Genomic DNA, 19,609 nt, shown 5'->3' on the forward strand with positions numbered 1-19,609 from the left:
ATGTGGAGTCTTTCTTCAAATCACATCTTCCTTCATTTTCACATGTTGTATGCTCTCTGTGCTTTTGTTTGGCTGATGTGTGATAGACAAAGTGTAGTTGAACTGGCTTTCCGTTTTAATGGAAGGAAACAATGGTAAAGTTAGAACACCAAAAATTTGAAAAGCAAGTGTCATGGTACTTTGTAAGTTATTAGCAGTGGTGTTGATTGAAACTTGTGATTTACAGCCAATTCAGAGTTCATTTCAGAACAGTATTTCATGATCTTCTCCCTAAGGAAGCATGTAGCTCTATTTGTCAAAGGTTAAATGAGTAAATTTCATGTATGTGAGTACATGGGGAGTTGCCAGTTCTGTTTCTGAAGCAGCACGGCTTTTGTGGACTGTATTATTTCATAAACCGTACTTTCATTGGCAGTTCTGGTCTTTATCAAGACTGTACCTGAGATTTTCTGAAATAGATTAAAATTTGTCTCAAATTTTGTCTCAAAAATCTTCATGTGGTTCAGCAAAGAAGAATAAAGATCTTTCTCAAAGCAGAGGACAGCATTAAAAAACTTTTAGTTTTTTCACAGTCTCTACTCAGATGAACAATGTTGACTAATTGCATTTCCTTCTTTGTTAGAATACATGTCTTTTGGCTAACAAAATTTTAAGCTAATACAGAGAATCTCATTGTATGCTCCTGTGAGTGGTTTGTGTACTTCAGTTGGGCACTTCCTTAAGAAAGGTCTGAATTCTGTGCCTGAAACTGCCCAGTTTATCTGGCCACTGTTGTGACATAGCTGGACCAGAAGGGAGGAAACTGGGCAATCTCTCCCTATAGGTATGTGAATAGATATTAGAATTCATTAGTATTTCAGAGTAATGAGACTGTCTGTGAGAATGTAGTAGCAGTGTAGGGAGAGGTAATTTCACCTACTGAATTACCTAGAAAGTATTTAAAGAAACCAATGATAAAGGCACTTCAGAAATCATCTGATGCAGACATGTAGATCTCTATGGGCTATGATGTAAATTCTCTGTGGCATATATGTCTAATTGGGTGTGGACACGGGTATCTGTGAACCTCTTGGGAAGTGACTAAGAGCAAACCAGAGGGTGTCCGATACTTTGCGGTTTGTCTTGTACCTTCATTTCCCTCTGTGCCCAGCATACTGGAGACCATTTTTATGGATAGAGCTGCATATCACATAGCATAACTAATGTGGAATGGTGATGTGGAGTTATATATTTCCTGCTTCTGCTTAGAGGATTTTCTTGTGTGGCATTCGTCACCAAAGAAATCCTGTCCTGCAGGACAGATTGAATAATTCATTGGTCCTTCACACTCCTTTACTTGAAAACCTGGCTTTTGGGTTTGTAGGCCACAATTTTTCTTGCCAAGAGACATCAGACTAGCCCAGGAAGTCTTCTGTGAGATTTTAGCTTTTACTGATGCATTCTAGAAAAAGGCAAACCATGTCTGAATTTTATTTGTGATAGAAAAGGATTTCTTGGAAAGGCATTATCTTGGTAAGCTGCCGTTTCTGCTTAGGATGTCTGTGTGAAAGAGCTTTGTCTTGCTCTGTTTTCTAAAATTTATAAAGTTATATTTTGAAATGAAATATTTTCAAATAATTTTGAAAATTTATAAAGCTTACATGGTTCAAGCTTCCTGCTCAGAAATACAGTGATTCTGGGATTGGAATCTAATACAGATGTCAGCCTTGAAAGGTGTTCTTCATTGGCATGCATCTGCTACTTATCTGAAGCTGGTGTTGCTGGTAACCTCTGCCTAAGTTGATAAGGTCATGTCCAAGTTCCACACTTTTCTGTCACGACATCTTCACACCATGTTCCAGAATCTGACAAAAATGACCCTGATTCACTTGAATTGTACTGTTCTCAGTTTTCTTTAGGACGATAATTGCTTTCATTTTTCCAGTATTACAAGTATAGAAATCTCTGGAATGTGTGTTTCATATCCTCAGTTTCCAAAAAAACTGTCAGTTATGCCTATAAATTTATATTTGGAAAACCATTAGACCTTTTTACATTTGTTCTCCATTATGAATAGATAATATTTGTGGGCATGTTAATTTAGTGGGAGAGCGTGCTTGATTCATATGTCCGCAGTTAAGCCTTTAGCAGAAAACCCTGCAACTACTATGTAAAACTCAGCCTGTTTTATTACTTGCCTAGTACAGAACTAAGAGTACAAACTTGTTTCAGTATGTTTTGTTAGGAGAATTCCTTAACCCTTCTTTTGGCAGAGTTTGCTGGCAGACTGTTTTCTGCTCATGGCAGAGAAAGGAAATGTCATGAAAGTAGAGCCTGTGATTTCAGAGGTACTGCCTTCAGGGTGAAAATAGCCACCACCGACCCTCCCACCACCACTCTAGTCTTCAACTTCAGAGCCTAACTATTACAGCAGTGGGAGGTAGTGAGAAACTGAATTGCTTAATGACATGGCCTCTGTTTGTTTCTTGTCATGTACGTGTCCCTGCTGTCAAATATTATTAAGAGGTTATATGACTATATTACAGTGCACAAACCTCTTGTGATGTTGCTTTGAGAGGCATGACATTTTGTGAATGAGCTTTTATGGCAAATGACGTTTTTTCTTTGGAACAGGAAAGTGTATATGCCTTTGAGAGCTGCTTGATTCAGAACCAACACACTAAATCTTCTCATGCTGTTTTGGCTGATAAAATCAAGTAACACAACTTACTTGATTCATTTGTGGTAGCCTTTAATGGCACCTTTTGAACTTGTATGGTGGAGAGAGGGAGAGCGAGCGAGCAGCAGCTGATACATTGTGTGAAATATGAGAATAAATACTGGTAGAAATTAAGACTTTTTGATAAGCTTCTAAGTGATGTTTCCTGAATGAGTTGGTAACTGCTTATCCAGTTATATTTTAATGTGAGTTTATAGCTATTCCTTTTCAATTTTTTCTTTATTCTACCAAGTAGCATTGCTTTTCAATAACAAGAGGACGTCAGAATTTCTCTACTACTCTACTGTACTTCATCTAACGGTATGGCTGAATTTTTAAGTCATTGTTTTCCTTACTCCTAGGGAATCTTCAGCTGTAGTGAGCAGGTAAACATGTGCCCAGAGAAGACAGTAGTCTTAAAGTTGGAGTATTTTTCAAAGTTATCAGTATAAACAAAACAGGAAAAAAAAATTAAAGTAGTAGAACAATTTGAGGCATAAATGTAACCCATCTAACTGGTTTTCTGAACATTTTACAGATGACTTGATTAATAAAACACCTAGATTGGCACATAGCATCTCAGTTTTGGGCCCCTCACTACAAGAAGGACGTTGAGGTGCTGGAGCGTGTCCAGAGAAAGGCAACGAAGCTGGTGAGGGGTCTGGAGCACAAGTCTTATGAGGAGCGGCTGAGGGAACTGGGGTTGTTTAGTCTGGAGAAGAGGAGGCTGAGAGGAGACCTTATCGCTCTCTACAACTACCTGAAAGGGGGTTGTGGCGACGAGGGTGTTGGCCTCTTCTCCCAAGTAACTAGTGATAGGACAAGAGGAAATGGCCTCAAGTTGCGCCAGGGGAGGTTTAGATTGGATATTAGGAAAAATTTCTTCACTGAGAGGGTGATCAGGCATTGGAACAGGCTGCCCAGGGAGGTGGTGGAGTCGCCATCTCTGGAAGTGTTCAAGAAACGTGTGGATGTGGCGCTTCAGGACATGGTCTAGGGGACATGGTGGCGCTGGATTAATGGTTGGACTTGATGATCTTGAAGGTCCCTTCCAACCTAGTGTTTCTGTGTGATTCTGTGTCTGTGTGATAGTTTCCTTGTACTTTTCCTTTTTACCTAAAATTGTGTCCTAATAAGTCTGAAGAACACTGGTGTTGAATCTTTTTCCAAATTAATTTCTGTTACAAAGCATCAGAAATTTAGGGGAGGAGTGGTGTCTTGTACATGTTGGAGTCAATTGTTTTTGCAGTACACACACCTTTGGTGCCTCTGGATAAAATGTGTACACCCAGTTTCAATCTTACCGTCCCCACAGTTCTAAATAAGGGATGCGCTTTAACTTCTTTTCTTTTCAAGAACATTTAACATACCATTTGGGCCATATTGATACCAACTGCAATCTGATATCACCTTACAGCTGTAATTGTAATCCTCCTTGGACTGGAAACTTAACCAAGTACCATTTTTCCACATATGGGGTGGTTATGAATAAACAGCATTTCAGTGTTTTTGTGTTCTTGGTTTACAGTGTTGAAATACATGAGGATAACGTAGTGAAAAATACACTTTGTGACAGTGCAAACAAGTAACAGGATGCTTCCTGTGTGGGTAACCATTCATTTAGAGATCGGTCAAAATAGAATGACTCAAAAATAGCTAGGAGGTATTTGAGAATTTGTTTTGTTTTCGATTAGAAACAAATGTATTAAGCTGACTGTATATGAATAAAACACGTTAATGCTGTGTGAGTCACATTTGGATTACACCAAAAATCTAGCTAGGGTATAATTAAAACTTAACGTACAGAGGAGACTTAATTGATCTCCTGGTAGCACCCCTGTCCATAGTGTTCCTCTGGGTCTTGAGGTTATGGTTTGGTTCCATTCTCAGCTGAGAGTTATCTGAAGGCTGAGGTGACTGATACAGCTTTGCTATTATAATTGGGTTTTGAAATTAAAATAGCTTGGTTTCAATATTTCATGTGTTAATCGTTATTTCAACTGCACTGGTGTTGCCCATGCCATAGAGGAGGTGGTAAAACCAAACTGAGATGCGTTAGGGGAGGTGAAGGTTGTCGTCTTTGGTTTGTCTTTACAGGTGCCTAGAGATGAGATCTGTCACCCAAGATGTTTGGTAACCTAGAAGTTGTAAGGAAACCAACTGCTTAAACTGTAGTGTCTCCTGATTCTCAAGGTCTTCCTCTCCCTATTTTCCTGTAAGCTGAACCTCACATGACTAATAGAAGTGCAAATCAGTGGAGCAAAATAATTCACAATTATTTTTGCCAGTTAAGAGTATCCGTAGCAATTACATATTGCTTTATACTGTAAAATGCTCGATTATTTGTAGGTAAACTGTAAAAATAATGTAGAATTTCTGATACCGGTGGACTTGTCTGAAAACTGACTGGAAGCAATGAGTAGAAAGAAATGCTTTTCTTCAGCCTCTGCTACTTCAACATTATTATTTATGCTTGCTGCTGCTGGATTTCTATTATTGTGTTCTATAGTAAATCAGAAACTTTCTACTTGTGTCTTCTGTTTTTTAATTTTTTTTTTAATGTTCTTAAATTTTGTGGGAATTCTGCAGGAGTATGGGCAGAATGCTACCCTCCCGTTCAGTGTTTTTTGCAGGTTTACTACCGGGGGCTAGATGGCAGTGAAGGAATGCTTTTTGTGTCTGTGGGATTTACCTTGTGCTGCCTGTTTGGAAAGTGCTGTTGCTTTTGAATTGGTGAATTGTCAACAGAATAGTTAATATTTCTGGCTTTCTTCTTCCCCTCCCTTCATGCTATTGAATTTCAGATTTCTAACACAGCCTGACATCAGATTTTATTAAAAAAAAAAAAAAAAAGCAGCACTAAGCATAGCTGCTTCTTGAGATACAGTGGGTAATAACTTAACCTAATAATTATTTCCTATCTACTTGCAGTAAACCTAGGTAGAACATAAAATGCCTCTCAAAATGTTTTCAAGAATAATAAATCTTTATTTAAGACTGTTATAGCTACTTTAACATAAAATGTCTTGGATTTTCAGAACAAAGTTCTTGTTGCATTTGTTGTCGGAGCAACCTTCCTTTGCAGGGCATCAACAAAATGATGAAATACTTGCTTGGATGTGGGGCTTAATTATCTATAATGTGACTTGCAATGTACAGTGTTTAAAATAGCTCCCTTCCTATCCTATTTTTGGTATCCCCTAGAGTTCTATCCTTTCTCTTCCCTGTGTGGTTTCCTCTGTTCTTACGACGGTGTGTACCGTGGGGTATTTCTTGTCAGCCTTGCAGTACGGTATGTGCCTTCCTGGATGCCCACCATCTTCTCAAAGTGAAAGGAGTCTTTAGTTTCTGTCTCTGTTTTTTCTGCCTTCACTTAACAGTTCTGTTCAGTTCCTATTTAACGTTGCATTTTTGGAGACTTGAATTGAATTCCTAGTTCTTATTTATCTCTTCTTTATCTTGGGTGTTGACAAGTTCTGAAAATAGCATTGAAAAAGACTCTGGAGAGCTATCCTTTAGCTGCTTTCCAGATGACTGATTTACCCAGTCTGTTCAGTGTGTGTTTTTAAAAGCTACTTCCTTTTTTCATTCTTCAAGTACCTGAAATGATACTTTGTTAACTTCTGTATTACCCTCAAACTCTTCACTTCAGCTTTTGGACAGATTACTTAGGTCTCTCCCTTTACTCATGCTTATCTTCTGCTTGTTGTACTTTTTTCTATAGTCTTTTTTCATGCTTTTTTCCCCCTCAATACCTTTTTTCTTTAATGGAAAATCCAAAGGCTTTAATTTTTAGCATCATGCCAGAAGACATGCAGCAGATGCAACTGCATAGAAGGCGAGTGTGAAAATGTCTAGAATTCCATGCATCTAAAGCTGCTAGTTTTTCAGAGCATAAAGCACATATAGAGTTTATTTGCAAAAGAATGTTTGAAATAAGAATTAGTGCTGCTTGTTTAGTATAGCATAAGTCTTGTAACACACTTTGTCACTAGAGAGACGTTAATCACATTCAGATGCAAAATAGTAGAATGTCTTCTCCTTTCAAATATTTAAGCATAGGGAATCTTATAAATGCAGTATATTTTTGGTTTTTTAGGCAAAATTATGCCAACTCATGGCAATGATCCCAACTTTCAGTCAGGTGAATGGAGTAAACAATAAAAGGCATTCTGTTTTCAATGTACAACCACATGTTGACTGCAGTATTTTAATGTCATGCCAGAAGCATCCAGCTGGGAGATCTTAACAACTGTAGAGATGTGACTACTAATGAGAAAGTTGTACTAAGTTTCATCTGGGATACTCTGATGTCTTAATACTTTTTTCATGCTAGCTGCAGATAGTACAAAGGAATCAATATGAATAACTAGTGTAAGGGTTTAAAGTAGTGTTCTTTACGTTAATGTAAAATTTCTTTGTGGGTATTTCTGCCATACTGTCAGGATTATTGATGGATTTTTTAAAAATAAAAATAATTGGATACACTGTTGTATGTAACGAAAATGTAATCTAAGAAAAGCTGTTGTATTATAACTAAAAGATGACTAATGTATATTTTTATGTATGAAGAAAAGAGAACTTTTCACATTTTCCAGTGATGCTTTTCATCGACAAGAATTCAAATCATGGAGAATGATTGCAAAGGCTTTAGTTCTCCTTCTCCATTAGGTTTTTGGAGTATTTGCCCTTCTGATACATCAGTGACACCTTCCAGTTTAGACAAAACAAAAGCATATAGGCCAGGTTCAGTGTGAGAGTTGGTATTTTTTGATGTTCTAAGGAGATGTACCCAGGTTTCTCTTCACAAAACCGGTTTGAAAGCTATCTGTTATTTTGTGGTGCTTTTCTGTTGTTTAGAACTACCATCCTATTAATTAACTTCTGTTGGATGTTTTTGTAATTTTAATGTTTTTTGATACTTTTTCCCAGTAAATCCTGGAAGCTAGGTGTCTTGCAGCTGGCTTCCTGTTCAGCCCCATCTTTGCTGCTTTTTATAGCAATAGGACTTGACTAAGCAGTTGGGTTGCTGCGATGTGTATCAAGGCTGTATTGTGATGTTTTTCTTCTACTTTACAATTTCTGAAGTTGCTTTGCTTACTCTGTAATTCTTAAGCCTGTTGGACTTGAGGAAATTTTTGACAAAAGGTACAATGTTTGTTCAGCTATCATATCAATATTTTTGTCTATACTATGGTCCCAAAAACAGCTTTGCCTTTTTGTTGCCAAGTGATAGGATGGCGAAATTCTGAAAATGAGTTTGTTGCAATAAAACATACAATTAGCGGTACAATACACTACCATAGTCCTGTTCTAAAGGGTCCCCTTGTGCATTAGAAGGGTGTGTTGGATCATCCCTTGGCACAAGGATTGTTCTGTTCTTTTGATGCTGTGAGCGTGAAGACTCCCACTGCTAGGTGAATCAACTAAATAACTGGCTTCAGACTATCAGGTGGTACTTAGAGCCCTAGCCATTGGACTAGAAATTGAGCTTTCTATCCCAGTGTCAACCCCTACATCCTCTGTTTCAAGAGGCTTCCACCCTCCAAGAGGACTTTGATTATTCTTTTCTCATGTGTGGTATTAGGCAAAATCAGTATTGCTAAATTTGTAGTAATATATTCATTGTCATAGCATCAGAATCAAGCTAAACACAGTGTTATGACCTCATTGTTGTGTTAACATGGACATCAAATATTTTATTTAAAAAGGGTCTCTTCAGTAGTAGAAAAAGAATGATGGTGACATCTGACCAGGATGTTTGACTACTTTTTTTTTTCCCCCTTATTGTGGAATGTCACAGGGACATTTTTCTGCTTTGAATGATTTAGTAACTTTAACTGCTTTTTGAATTTTACAGAGAAGTATGTTGTAATACAGAGATGCTAGGTTTTTCTAAGACATGGTTGTTTTTTGCCTGTAAAACTGTATTTTTAAAATGTTTTTTTCACTGTCGTAATTATCCTAAGATAATTACCTATAAAAGTAGAAAAAAGACCTATAAAAGTAAGGCATTTAGGAGATTCTGATAGAATTCTATTCAGAGGACTATTTATGCATTTTTTACATTATTTTTAGGATGATTTAAATGTCATTCCTTAAGCCACTTAAATTGTTCTGATATTTTAATTAGTTACTCAGAAGCTTCTAAGTTTGTTATCCATGCCCAAAATTGGCCTAAGCTGGGACATCAATTTCAGAGAACTGTCAGGGAAATTTGAATGTTATACTTTCTTCTGGTACATGTCTATAAGATCTTTTTAACATGAAAACTGAAGAAAAAATTTTATGTGAACAAATAACATTGCTTCATCTTTCAGCAGTTCCTGAGAAACTGTTTACTCTCTCACTTAAAACCAGAAATCAGCTGGAGGTAGATATAGAAAAAGCCTAAAATTTGGCCATAAAGACTAACAACATTCAAAATAAGTGAAGAATCTTTAACTAATGGAAGTCATAAAATCACCTTGATTCCATATCAGTCATTACTGGTACTTGCTATAATACGTTTTCATCAAAAGGAATACAGTGTGGTACTGTAAGAATAAATAAATGAAAGTCTGAAGTCTGATTCTAACCTAGTGATGATTTGTTTGTACGAAGAGATTAAAGTGTAAAATAAGTGCAGCATGCCATAATGTGGTGTCATTCAACAAAGTGACCTGTAATTACTATTGTGGTCTTTATTTTCCAAGTTGTTTACTTTACATAGTGGAAAGAGCCTGGCATGTTTACATTTTGTAATATCCAACCAGATTTAACAGTGAAGTTTTTTACAAAGTTAGGTGACTTAATGTCAGATAAAACTTCTATAAATGTATTGTCAGTAATCTGGGAAAGTATTATGTGAATAGTAATATTAAAACTAGGCATGCCAGAAAGGTATTTGTATACTGATGTTGTAGGTGACCTGTGATCTTTTGCTATAAAATTAGGAGGATACTCATCTAAATGCTGTCAAATTTTGAGCTTGTTGACCTACTTTCTATAGTTTAATTTTTCTCCCCAAAGAGGTAATACCTGTTGTTTGAAGTTTTTAAGGAGTTGTAATATTTTGTAATAAATGATCTATGTGCAAAAGTTCTTGTATGGTGGTCTTTGAGATCAAAGAAATTGTGCATATAGGCTTAAAAATACCAGGATGTAATGCAAATAAAACTGAAAAAATTTGTATGTGTATTCAATTTAAGTAATCACTATGGAATACTTAAATTGCATGTAAGTTTTTACTTCCATTTTCCACTGACTTCAGAAATTCATGATTATTATTGGAAGCCAGACCTATACTCAATCTGTAACAAAAATAATTAGTTATTTTCCTTTAACAGCCTACTTTCTAAAGGTAGAACAAAAGAATGAGGTCCAAGATCGTGAATTGTGGAAAAAGGTAAAACATTGCTCCTAATATTCCCCAGCAGTTCATGACTACCTCAATGCAATTGCTTTCCAAGCAAGATAGCATACCTTGGGTGAAAAGAAGGGTACTGAATTGGTGGTTTGAGCTCAGGCTCTTCTCAGTTCTGTGAACGTGTTCCGAAATGATTTGGTTGAGGGTTGCTTGTCTGGAATTGGTTTGTATTTCTGCACTAACCTCAATGCCCTACTTCTTCCTTTTCTTTTTTTAAATTTTTTAAAAAAAATTTTGAATTGCAGTGTAATATATTGTCATAGGCTTTCACTGGTCCACATCTTTTGCGTTTAATAGGGAGGAGATGTAGACACCATCCTTCTAAATTGGGCATGTTGTAATTTGTTTTGATTTGCATTACATGCTTACCTCAAGAAATAGGAAAGCTGAGAAACAGGTCTCTTGCTTAGGTCTGACTGTTAAGATAAATTGAACTTAAGTTGGTGGACTGAAAAATATTGCTCTTCAGTGGAAGAGAGAGCTTGTGATACATGTAGCATGAGGAATTTTTAGAAAGTGATCTTTTTAAAAAGAATATTTTGCTACTCCAGTTCATTATGATGGACATGAATTTATACTGAACTTGTTCAGCTTCAGCAAAAGTAGCTGTGCTACAGTACCCCAATCTTTAAAGCATTGGTCTGAAGAACTCTATGTTGTCATGCCTCTTGAGAAGGAGATTCTGAACTCTATGCATTCAACAAACGAGGCAAAGAAACCAAGCTACTGTAGGTGAGCTGTGTGTTGATCAAGCTGTGTGCTTGACTAATGTTTGGTAAGACATGGCACCTGAGAGCAATCGCTACAGAAGGAATTTGCAGAACGTTGAAATGAGCTTGCTAAATGTGGTGTAATCTTTTCCCAGCCTTACCCTTGCCTCTCTACTTCGTCTTTTCCCATCTCCTTATGCAATACGGGTGTTCCCTGCTGTAGGAGTTCTCAACTTGTTCAGTTCTTATACCAGTAGTCATAGATCACCTGTTTCTCACCTAGTGCTTTTCCTGTTCTGTTGCAGTAAGAGAACAAAGCAGAACTGCCTCCCAAAGCACTATCGTGGGGACAGCATTGTAGTTTGACTTGGGATTTCACAGTCCTGAACTTAATCTCTTTCTAGGTTGTACCATCTTGAAAACCTACTGCTAAATCAGACCTCTGAAGTTACATGCCCTTTTTAATATGCCTTATTCTTTTCGACTATACGGTAAAAGAAGAATCCTATTTTATTTGTAACTTTTAATAATTGCTGAAACATGTAATATTCTATAGGGTTGTAGTTGATGCACCTTTGTAGACTTTTTATTTCCTGTTCTCGTTGAGTTCATTGCCCAGAATCACTTCATGATGATAATTGCTGCTAAGCACACATTGTTAATAATGTTACTGCCATGCACTGTATAATGAACTGAAGTTCATTATACAGTAGTGAGAATAACAATGGAGGTCTGTAAATATAGGTTCTGTAAATACTAATGTGTTGACAAAGCCTGCATTTTATCTTATAGCTATTTCAAGATGACATTGCTGACACTACTTTCGTATTATGTTTCCCAAGTAGATAGCATTGGGAAGTACCCAAAGTGAGTTCGCATGTGGCTCAACTATTGCGGACTTTGTGTTCACAGTTGTGTTTTCTCGCATGGAGTTGCCTCAGTGTGGTGCAGGAATGTATAATTAAGGAAACCTAATGAAATGTGCTGTTGACAGAAAAGTATGTTTGGCATCTCAAGTGCTGACCTTCTCTGACATCATTAGACTTCTAAAGTTCAGACACAAAGATGGTAAAGCGGCTTACCTAGGTCTATTAGTTAACGCTCTGACATACTACATTTTTATATTGTGGGGTTTTTTTATGTTTTTTGCACAGCAGTGACAAGTGTTTTCAACTTTCTTATATGTTTGTGGCCACTGTTTGTGATTTATTTGTCATGCTTATTAAGGTTCCCACAGTAGAAGAAAATAATGCTTGTTTATACTAATTTGGAAGATCAAAGCATGGCATAGAAACAATTTATGAACTAACAAACCAAAGCTGCCTCTCAGACACACCTACATTTTGCAGAATTGTTTAAAAAATACATGTTAGTTAATCTTCTAGTTCCTAGAAAAATGTAAATTAATGGAAACAAAGAAGTAAATATATATGGGCGGGTTATTCTCCTAAATGTTAAATCCACATTTCCTTTAAATGGCTTCCATTTCTTGTGAAAGCTTTTCCATAGGTTTTTAATTATTATTCACAATGCCCTTATGTATGTTTATCTATTTCTTCCTGTAAATACTTAAATAATCTATATAAACAAAATTATCCAGGTAGGACTTTGGATTATAACAAAAACAGGTGGTTCTGTCTCAAGTATTCCATCTTTTCTATATATTGCTTATGTTTTACAAAGTGCACGTTTTCATCCCATACCTTCTGTCCCAAGTCAATAAAATAACTTCCCCTGCAGAAATGTAGACTGTTTAATGTTGCGTCATGAAAAAAAATAAACATCTTAAAATATACTTAGCACTTTTCACCATTTGTAATCAAATACAGTAGTTCTTTGTGAACAGTCGGAAGACTGCTGAAGAACAGTTGGAGGAACAGTTTAGACAGGCCTACTAATGTTCTTCCTGTTCACCTGTGCATCTCTGACAAAGCAAATCTAACAACTAATATCCAGCTTTCCAAGTGAATACTGTTTTGCAGTGTATTGATAGTCTCTATGCAAAGTATTCAGTTAAGTATTTAAAGATCACTTTGTTATCCAGTGAGAAATAATTAGTAAAACACTTATTTTACTTAATATTTTGCAAATTTTTCAATACTGTGAATCATCCTTAGGTGTAGCTGTTAAACCTAAGACAAATCTGCATTTCTGCTCTTAGTGAAGAGGCAGCTGTGAAGTGCCTCAGTCTGATCTTTGGCCTTAAAGCTGTGGCTTTTATTTGTGGGATATAGGAAAACAGAGCTCAAGAGTTAGGACTGTATAACGTTAACAGTTTCCTTAGACCTACTCTGTGTTATAATCACTTGGTATTAATAAGTTTAGCTTTCTTTGAATAATGAAGTATACCGGAGTCTGGGTTCTCTGATCAAGTACTGCACTCTATTGCCTGACGTGGCTTTTCAGTAGCATGGTGCTTGAGCATCCGACTGCTCAATAAGCTGAATTTTCTACAGCCTTGACCTCTTGAGTTTTTCCTACTGTTGGTATTCTTAAAGGAAGAGGGGGACAGTTTCTATCTCTAACACTGAATTCACTTGGCCACACCACAGTTTTTGATATACCTGACTGACTCTATATAGTATATAGAATTCCATTTAGTACTAACACTTTATGGCATTTTTCTTGTACTATTAGCATATCCATGCAACATGACAGTTTGTTAGTTGCTTTTGAAACAGTTTTACATGAACCATGATCTTAAAGACAAAAGGCAGCAGAGCTTAGTGCTGATAATAGTGTATTTTAAATTTTGTTGGCCCAAAAAGCTAAGATAACATGGGTTTCCTCCTGTTCCTTTCCATGATGTTACGAATTTTTGATCAGTATATGAGAGCTAAAATAAGGTGGTTCAACATCCTCTCCTCATAAAGTTGTTTTTGAATTCTAAATGAGCAAAATAATTTAGTTTTAAAATGTTTTTAATTGAGGAGAAAGGAGAATATTCATGAATAGAAAAATCTTTGGACTGTTCCGTAGGCATCAGGCAGAAAAATGTTTTACTCCATCTTTGTTTCATCTAGCATTGTCACTGTATCATATTAGTAGAGGTGTAATGATTTGTATAGATGATGGTGAGCAAGGTTCATCTTGGCCTTTAAAGAGAGGAGGCTGCTGATAACAGTTGGCATATATACAATAGAAATGGAACAATGCTTTGAAGTATTTTTTTTTGTGGCACTAGGGTAAATGAAGTATCACGAAAGCAGCTGCATCTCCCATTTTCTTTCTTGCAGGATATCTTGAATAATCTTGATTCATGCGATCTTGAGGATGATGATCTCATGCTTGATGTGGACCTACCTGAGGACCCACCTCATGACAAAGGTTAGTAAATTAGCCAAGCAATCTTATTGTGAAACTGCCTTATGGGCTTAAGAGACTTTTAGTTGTGTTGTTCTGACTTCTGCTTTAATAAGCTGATGGACTTTACAAATTTTTTTCTTTAAGTAGCAACTCTTTCTTTTCTGAAATGTACGAAGTGTGATATTTCTGTTCCTCTGAATACAACTCTTGCATTTGAAGAATTCTAAAGGCAGAATTTTTTTTTTTACAAAAATGCAACCTTGTTGCATACTGCTTCTTTAAATTATTTTAGCAGAATAAATTTCAAACTTTAGTCCTTCAGTCTTATGCTTCAGCTATATCTGAAAATGTTGAGACAACATTTTTTTCAGCTTTGGTGAATGACAATGTAATTCTTTCTGGGATAATTATGTCACCTTCTGCAAAATGGCATTATCTCCTAATACTTTTCATAAAATTCTGGGTAACAGAAGCTTAAATTTTAAAGATGTGCTTTTTCAAGAAGTCTTTTATGCACTCTTGCTGTCAGTGAGAATGCTGGCAAACGTTTCACAGGGAGGGTAGTGGTACCTAGATGCCACTAAAATAATACAACTCCTGACTAGGATGAACTAGGTAAGGCAAATTATTGCTGCACTTTCTCAAATCCTGTCCTGGAGAAGTTTGAGACATTTACTTTAGGTCATTCTTGACCTAGTCATACAAATTTTCACTGTCACATGAATGTGAGTATTGGCTTCTTCTAAGTTCAGGGGAGGCTAATAGATCTTCAAATGAACAGAAACAGTGAATGTGGAGCACTGTAGTGGCCTACCCTGTACAAACTGGAGCTGAAAGAAAAAAGGTTTTGCTTGGTTGGTGTACTGTTTAGCTACCTGCTGAATGTTGGGGAAGTTGGGTTTCTTTGAGAGTTCTTTTGAGTTCTTTGGGTGAAGACTCCTGTGTGTATGTTAGATATGAAACGAAATTAACAGTAAATAAATACATAGTCTTCCATCTACCACAGTGGTGGCACATCATGTTTTAACAGTGTGCACATATGAAGTACAGTACTTAATCTTTTAAATCTCAGAATAAGTTTTCCAAAGTACTTGTGTGAAAAGCACTTATTAACAATAGTGCTAGTATTCAACTTTTCAGCACAGATAGGTGTACAATTTTTATTTTTAATTTTTTTTAATTTTCCAGAATGGATTACAATCTAAGCCTAGGTGATTTCTGACAGTACTAGTGGTTATACACCTAATAAGTATTCTTTCAATAATGGTAATTCTAACCCTGCTCAGAAAAATTAAGAAACATATTTAAAGGGTAAATAAATTTCTCCTAAGTTTCCTTGTTTATAAAACATGCACTGCATCTGCATCAGTAATTCCATTTCAAAATATTAATTTAAAAACTGTTAAAAATACATGCATTTTGAAGATGAATGTTTGCCGCAAAAAAAAAGTGTTTGCCACTTAGTCTAGACATAAATAAAATACGATTTTTACTTCACTGCTTTCTTAATTGCATCAATACAATAACCTTAAAATCTGCTTACACCTCTACAGCTACGTATCAGTAATGTTTGTGTAGCTGGAGTATGTTTTGTGGCTATGACAGTCTGCTGTGTAAGCTGCTGGTTCAGGAGGAAACACTTGCTGTTTGAGGTTAATATTAGCTAATTACCGTTTTTTCTGGTGTTTCTTTAAAAAGTTGGGTTTCCATAGAAAACTAACATGGCATAAACTGGGTATCTCTGCTATAATTCTTTCCTATCTTGAAATCACTGAATTTTTAGCAAAGAGGATCTGAAAGGAAGAGTTCAAAAGTCACCTCCAGGCGAGGAGGAAAAGCTAAATTTGTTCTTTGTGTCTTTACTCAGTGTGGCAGTTCAATTTTTCCAAAGCTGAAAATTATAAAAAAATTACTTATAAACTTATTGAGGGTTTATCTTGAATAGACCTACTTGAATTTTCATGTGTTATGAGCTGTAGAAGGATGCTTCTAAAGGAAAAGAAATATTCTGTTACTTTAGGTGAACGAGTTTTTCTTACCTAATTTTTTAGTTATTGAACTAGGTGATAAAAATTGAGTTGTAGATGTGAGCATTTATGATAATGTTTAACGGCACTTTTGGCCAACGCTTTTTTTCGTAATTTTGTGTGACTTCACTGACGTCAACCTCTTAAGACTTTCCAGGTTTACAGAAACTCCTTGTTTCATTCCGGAGTCTGGGATGCCGCTTGGAACTATTTATAGAAGCAGTTCTAGCTCAACAAGTATGCAGTGAGTGAGGATGGCAGTCTTAAATCACAGGGTAAAACTGGGCTCGCTTCCCAACACCACGCAGGCTGGGAACTAAGCAGGAAGGAAGGCCTGTTTATGAGCGTCTTATGCGCAGCTATGTCCGAGTAGGCTGCCGAAAAAAACAATGTTCTCTTGTGCAGAGCTTTTCTCCTAGCAAAGGGCTGACAATGTGAGGAAAAACTCCTTGGGTAAGTGAAGGAGACAGTGCGATGGCAGAATAGCAGTTTATGACTTTTTTTCCTGGGTCTGCACGGATAGCAGTTGTTTTGGCTTTGTTTCTAGTGGTTTACAAGCTGTTGCCAAATATAACTTTTCTTCCTTTAAGAAGTTTGTGGAATCTGCTTTGCTTTGTTGAAGCTAGTGTTTTAAAGAGATTGTTTTGTTTGCTTGCTTTAAATCGTGCCTACTGTCCAGGTAAATAAAGACGAAATGTCTCTCAAGTTGAAAAACAAACAAAATGAATAGGATGAGATGTATATGTATTTTAAATAATGAAACTGTTCTTTTTTTGGAATGACGTACTGGCCTTCCTCTAAAATGTCGTCTTTTTAAACTTTTTAAAGGCCTGAAGATCCTGTCAGTAAGGAAGACAGGAAAATGTTACTTTTGGATTTATTTTTTCTTACCTATAGCCCTACCTCCTCAAAATGATTTTTCTACTTAAATACAAAATGCTGTTAAGACTGAGTTCTGTAGTTTCTGCCACAGGTTACTATTATTTTTGTAACAAGTTTTATATGCTAGTAAAAATGTCACATCATTAGAGGTGTGTTTGACAGACCTATAAATGCATACTATTTTGAATCAGTTTAAAAAAAAAACCCACAGATTTTACAATTATTTCCATATTTTACCAGCACATAGTAAAATTTTTTTTTTTTTACTTTATGCTCTCTGTAGAGGAATGTGAAAATATGAGCCGTTATGATAGACAAGACAGAAATGCTAGGCAACATCAGGAAGGATTCTGGAAACGAGCACCACAACAGCGATGGAATACACAGGATCACTATCATCTTGGCCATACTGATCGCTATATCCATGGTAAAAATGATTTGAACAGGTAAAGGACTTGTCTCTCTTCTCCCATACAATTAAAAATACTGTGATGAGAAATCTCTTTTGGCACTAAAGGGTCTCAAGTGATACCGAGTACAAGACATTTTCACAATAGTTGTGTCTATAAACAGTTGTGAATCACTGAGTTTTATAATTTCTTTTCAGAACTTTTGTTTGTCACGGTTTTTAATCCAAAAATTTGTTACTTGTGTTCATATGATACTTTAAATGCTTGATTAAATTACTGTATGTGTTGCGTGGAAAAACATTACACTGTTTTATTACTTGCATTTTGTAAGCTTGTACAACTTTTTACTTATTAATTTGTTTTTAAATTAAATTTAATCCTATAGTTCTTACAGGATAGCTTGAATGACAATTTATAGAAATCCTGGTGAGCAAACTGGTTTTAGGGTACTGTAGTTGTTAGACTGTGAGAGATTTGTGCAAGTGGGAAGGAAAGCCTAGCATTTAAGTGAAATAGGATTGACATTTTCTGATTTGTTTTCTGCTGTATGCCACAGTATGTGAATATAACCCATGTTACATGACACTTTCTTTTCTACTAAATGCTCTCTAGCTCTAGTTTGTCATCACTGTGTCTTGTGTTTTGTGTTTTTTGTTTTATTTTTGGTGTGGGTTTTTTTTAGGGGATCAAACTACCTAGAATCTCCTATTGGTCACTTTGAAAGCTATGGAGCACCTAATTTTTACCAGTCTCCTAGACAGCTGGTGGGCTTACCGGACAATACTGTGATGCTTGATGAAATGACACTTCGGCACATGGTCCAAGACTGCACAGCTGTAAAAACCCAGTTATTGAAACTGAAGAGATTACTGCACCAGGTGAGCTGTTTAAATGGAACAAAAGCAGTAAAATGTATTGGAGAGTGAGCCTAGATGGGCTAATGTTCTGCTTGACCTTATTGGGCCGTGTCGTTTCCTTTATACATTGAATTACAGTGTTCAAGAAAGTGTGTGCTGCTTATTGCTATTTAAAATAGTACTTTTTCTGCTTTTTCAGGACTTCACTGACTGCAAAAAATATTAAATATTGTTATTCTTCTTCTCTAAGGAAATAAGGCTAAATTAAAAAAATCAGTGTATGTGAAGACAAGCTTTTATTTAATAAGATCCTAAAAAGCTGGGAGTAAAAAAAAAAATAAATTAAAAAATTGTGAAAATCGATCCCATTGATTAAACTTTCATTCAGCAAGTCAATGGTAATAAAGCTATTTCTTAAGGCTTTGTTTTCCTCATTCTTCTCATCTTTTCTGTGTGTTTTGACAAGAAGCTTAGCAAATCCTCTATTAGAAGTGCTCAAATTTAACCTTTCTAGTGATGAAGTTACTGAATTGAAGCTTTTAAGGAGCTTTTTCATTTCACCTCAAAATTTGGCAAAGTGTGAGAGTTGGTGAACTGCTAGATGACTCAGAAGTGTGGCCTTTCAGCAAAAAAAATTCCTTTGCTACCTTAAAAAAAAAGTCCATGAGACTTTCTTTGGAGGCATATGCAGATTAGCATTGAAAAGTATCTGTATGATGTTCTCTTTAGCGCTAGATTTACTGCTGTTCTTTTCTAACAGGACAATGTAATGGAAATAAGTTTGTGCCCTAAAAGGTAAGACACTAAAACAAAACACAGAAAAACAAAAAGCAAATTAACCTTGAGACTAATTCAAGGGTATGACTGTGCCTTTTAGAAATGTGAGCGTTTGCTCCCTATGGGAACTGAGAATACTGGAGATGTTTTTCCACTGACAAAATCAGAAATACAATTGTAACAAAAATAACGTAGTGTCAGAGGGAAGATGTGTTCTTAGAGCCTCATGTCTGAGTAGTGGACTGCATAAACTGTGCCTCCCAACAGCCTCAATTGTACATGCAATTAGTACATGAGATCTCTGGATAAGAAGTTCCCTGCTCTTTTAATGCCTGGATAATGCCAAGGACAATTAAACAACTAGATAGATGATCTGTGTATGTGTAGTTCATTGTGTAAAGGCATGCATGTTATAGCCAAATAGTGTGTGGCCCTGCAAAACACTGTATTTTAAATCTTGATCTAGTTTATAACAGCTGGACTCTTCTAGGAGGTTACGGAACACAAACCTTGCCTCAAGTAGCTCAGATGAAT

The 19,609-nt window shown here is 36.1% G+C and overlaps 1 protein-coding gene across 1 annotated transcript in view; it reads left to right on the plus strand.

Moving 5' to 3' along the window:
• Positions 1-19,609, plus strand: part of CCSER2 (coiled-coil serine-rich protein 2) — a 58,467-nt gene that overhangs the window by 10,480 nt on the left and 28,378 nt on the right. Inside the window, exons 3-5 of the mRNA XM_010289487.1 lie at positions 14,053-14,143; positions 17,315-17,477; positions 18,124-18,319. Of these exons, the coding sequence (XP_010287789.1) occupies positions 14,053-14,143; positions 17,315-17,477; positions 18,124-18,319 (450 nt within the window). The remainder of the gene's footprint in view (positions 1-14,052; positions 14,144-17,314; positions 17,478-18,123; positions 18,320-19,609) is intronic.

This window comes from Phaethon lepturus, unplaced genomic scaffold (assembly GCF_000687285.1).
Source record: "Phaethon lepturus isolate BGI_N335 unplaced genomic scaffold, ASM68728v1 scaffold12306, whole genome shotgun sequence".
NCBI classification, from domain to species: Eukaryota; Metazoa; Chordata; class Aves; order Phaethontiformes; family Phaethontidae; genus Phaethon; species Phaethon lepturus.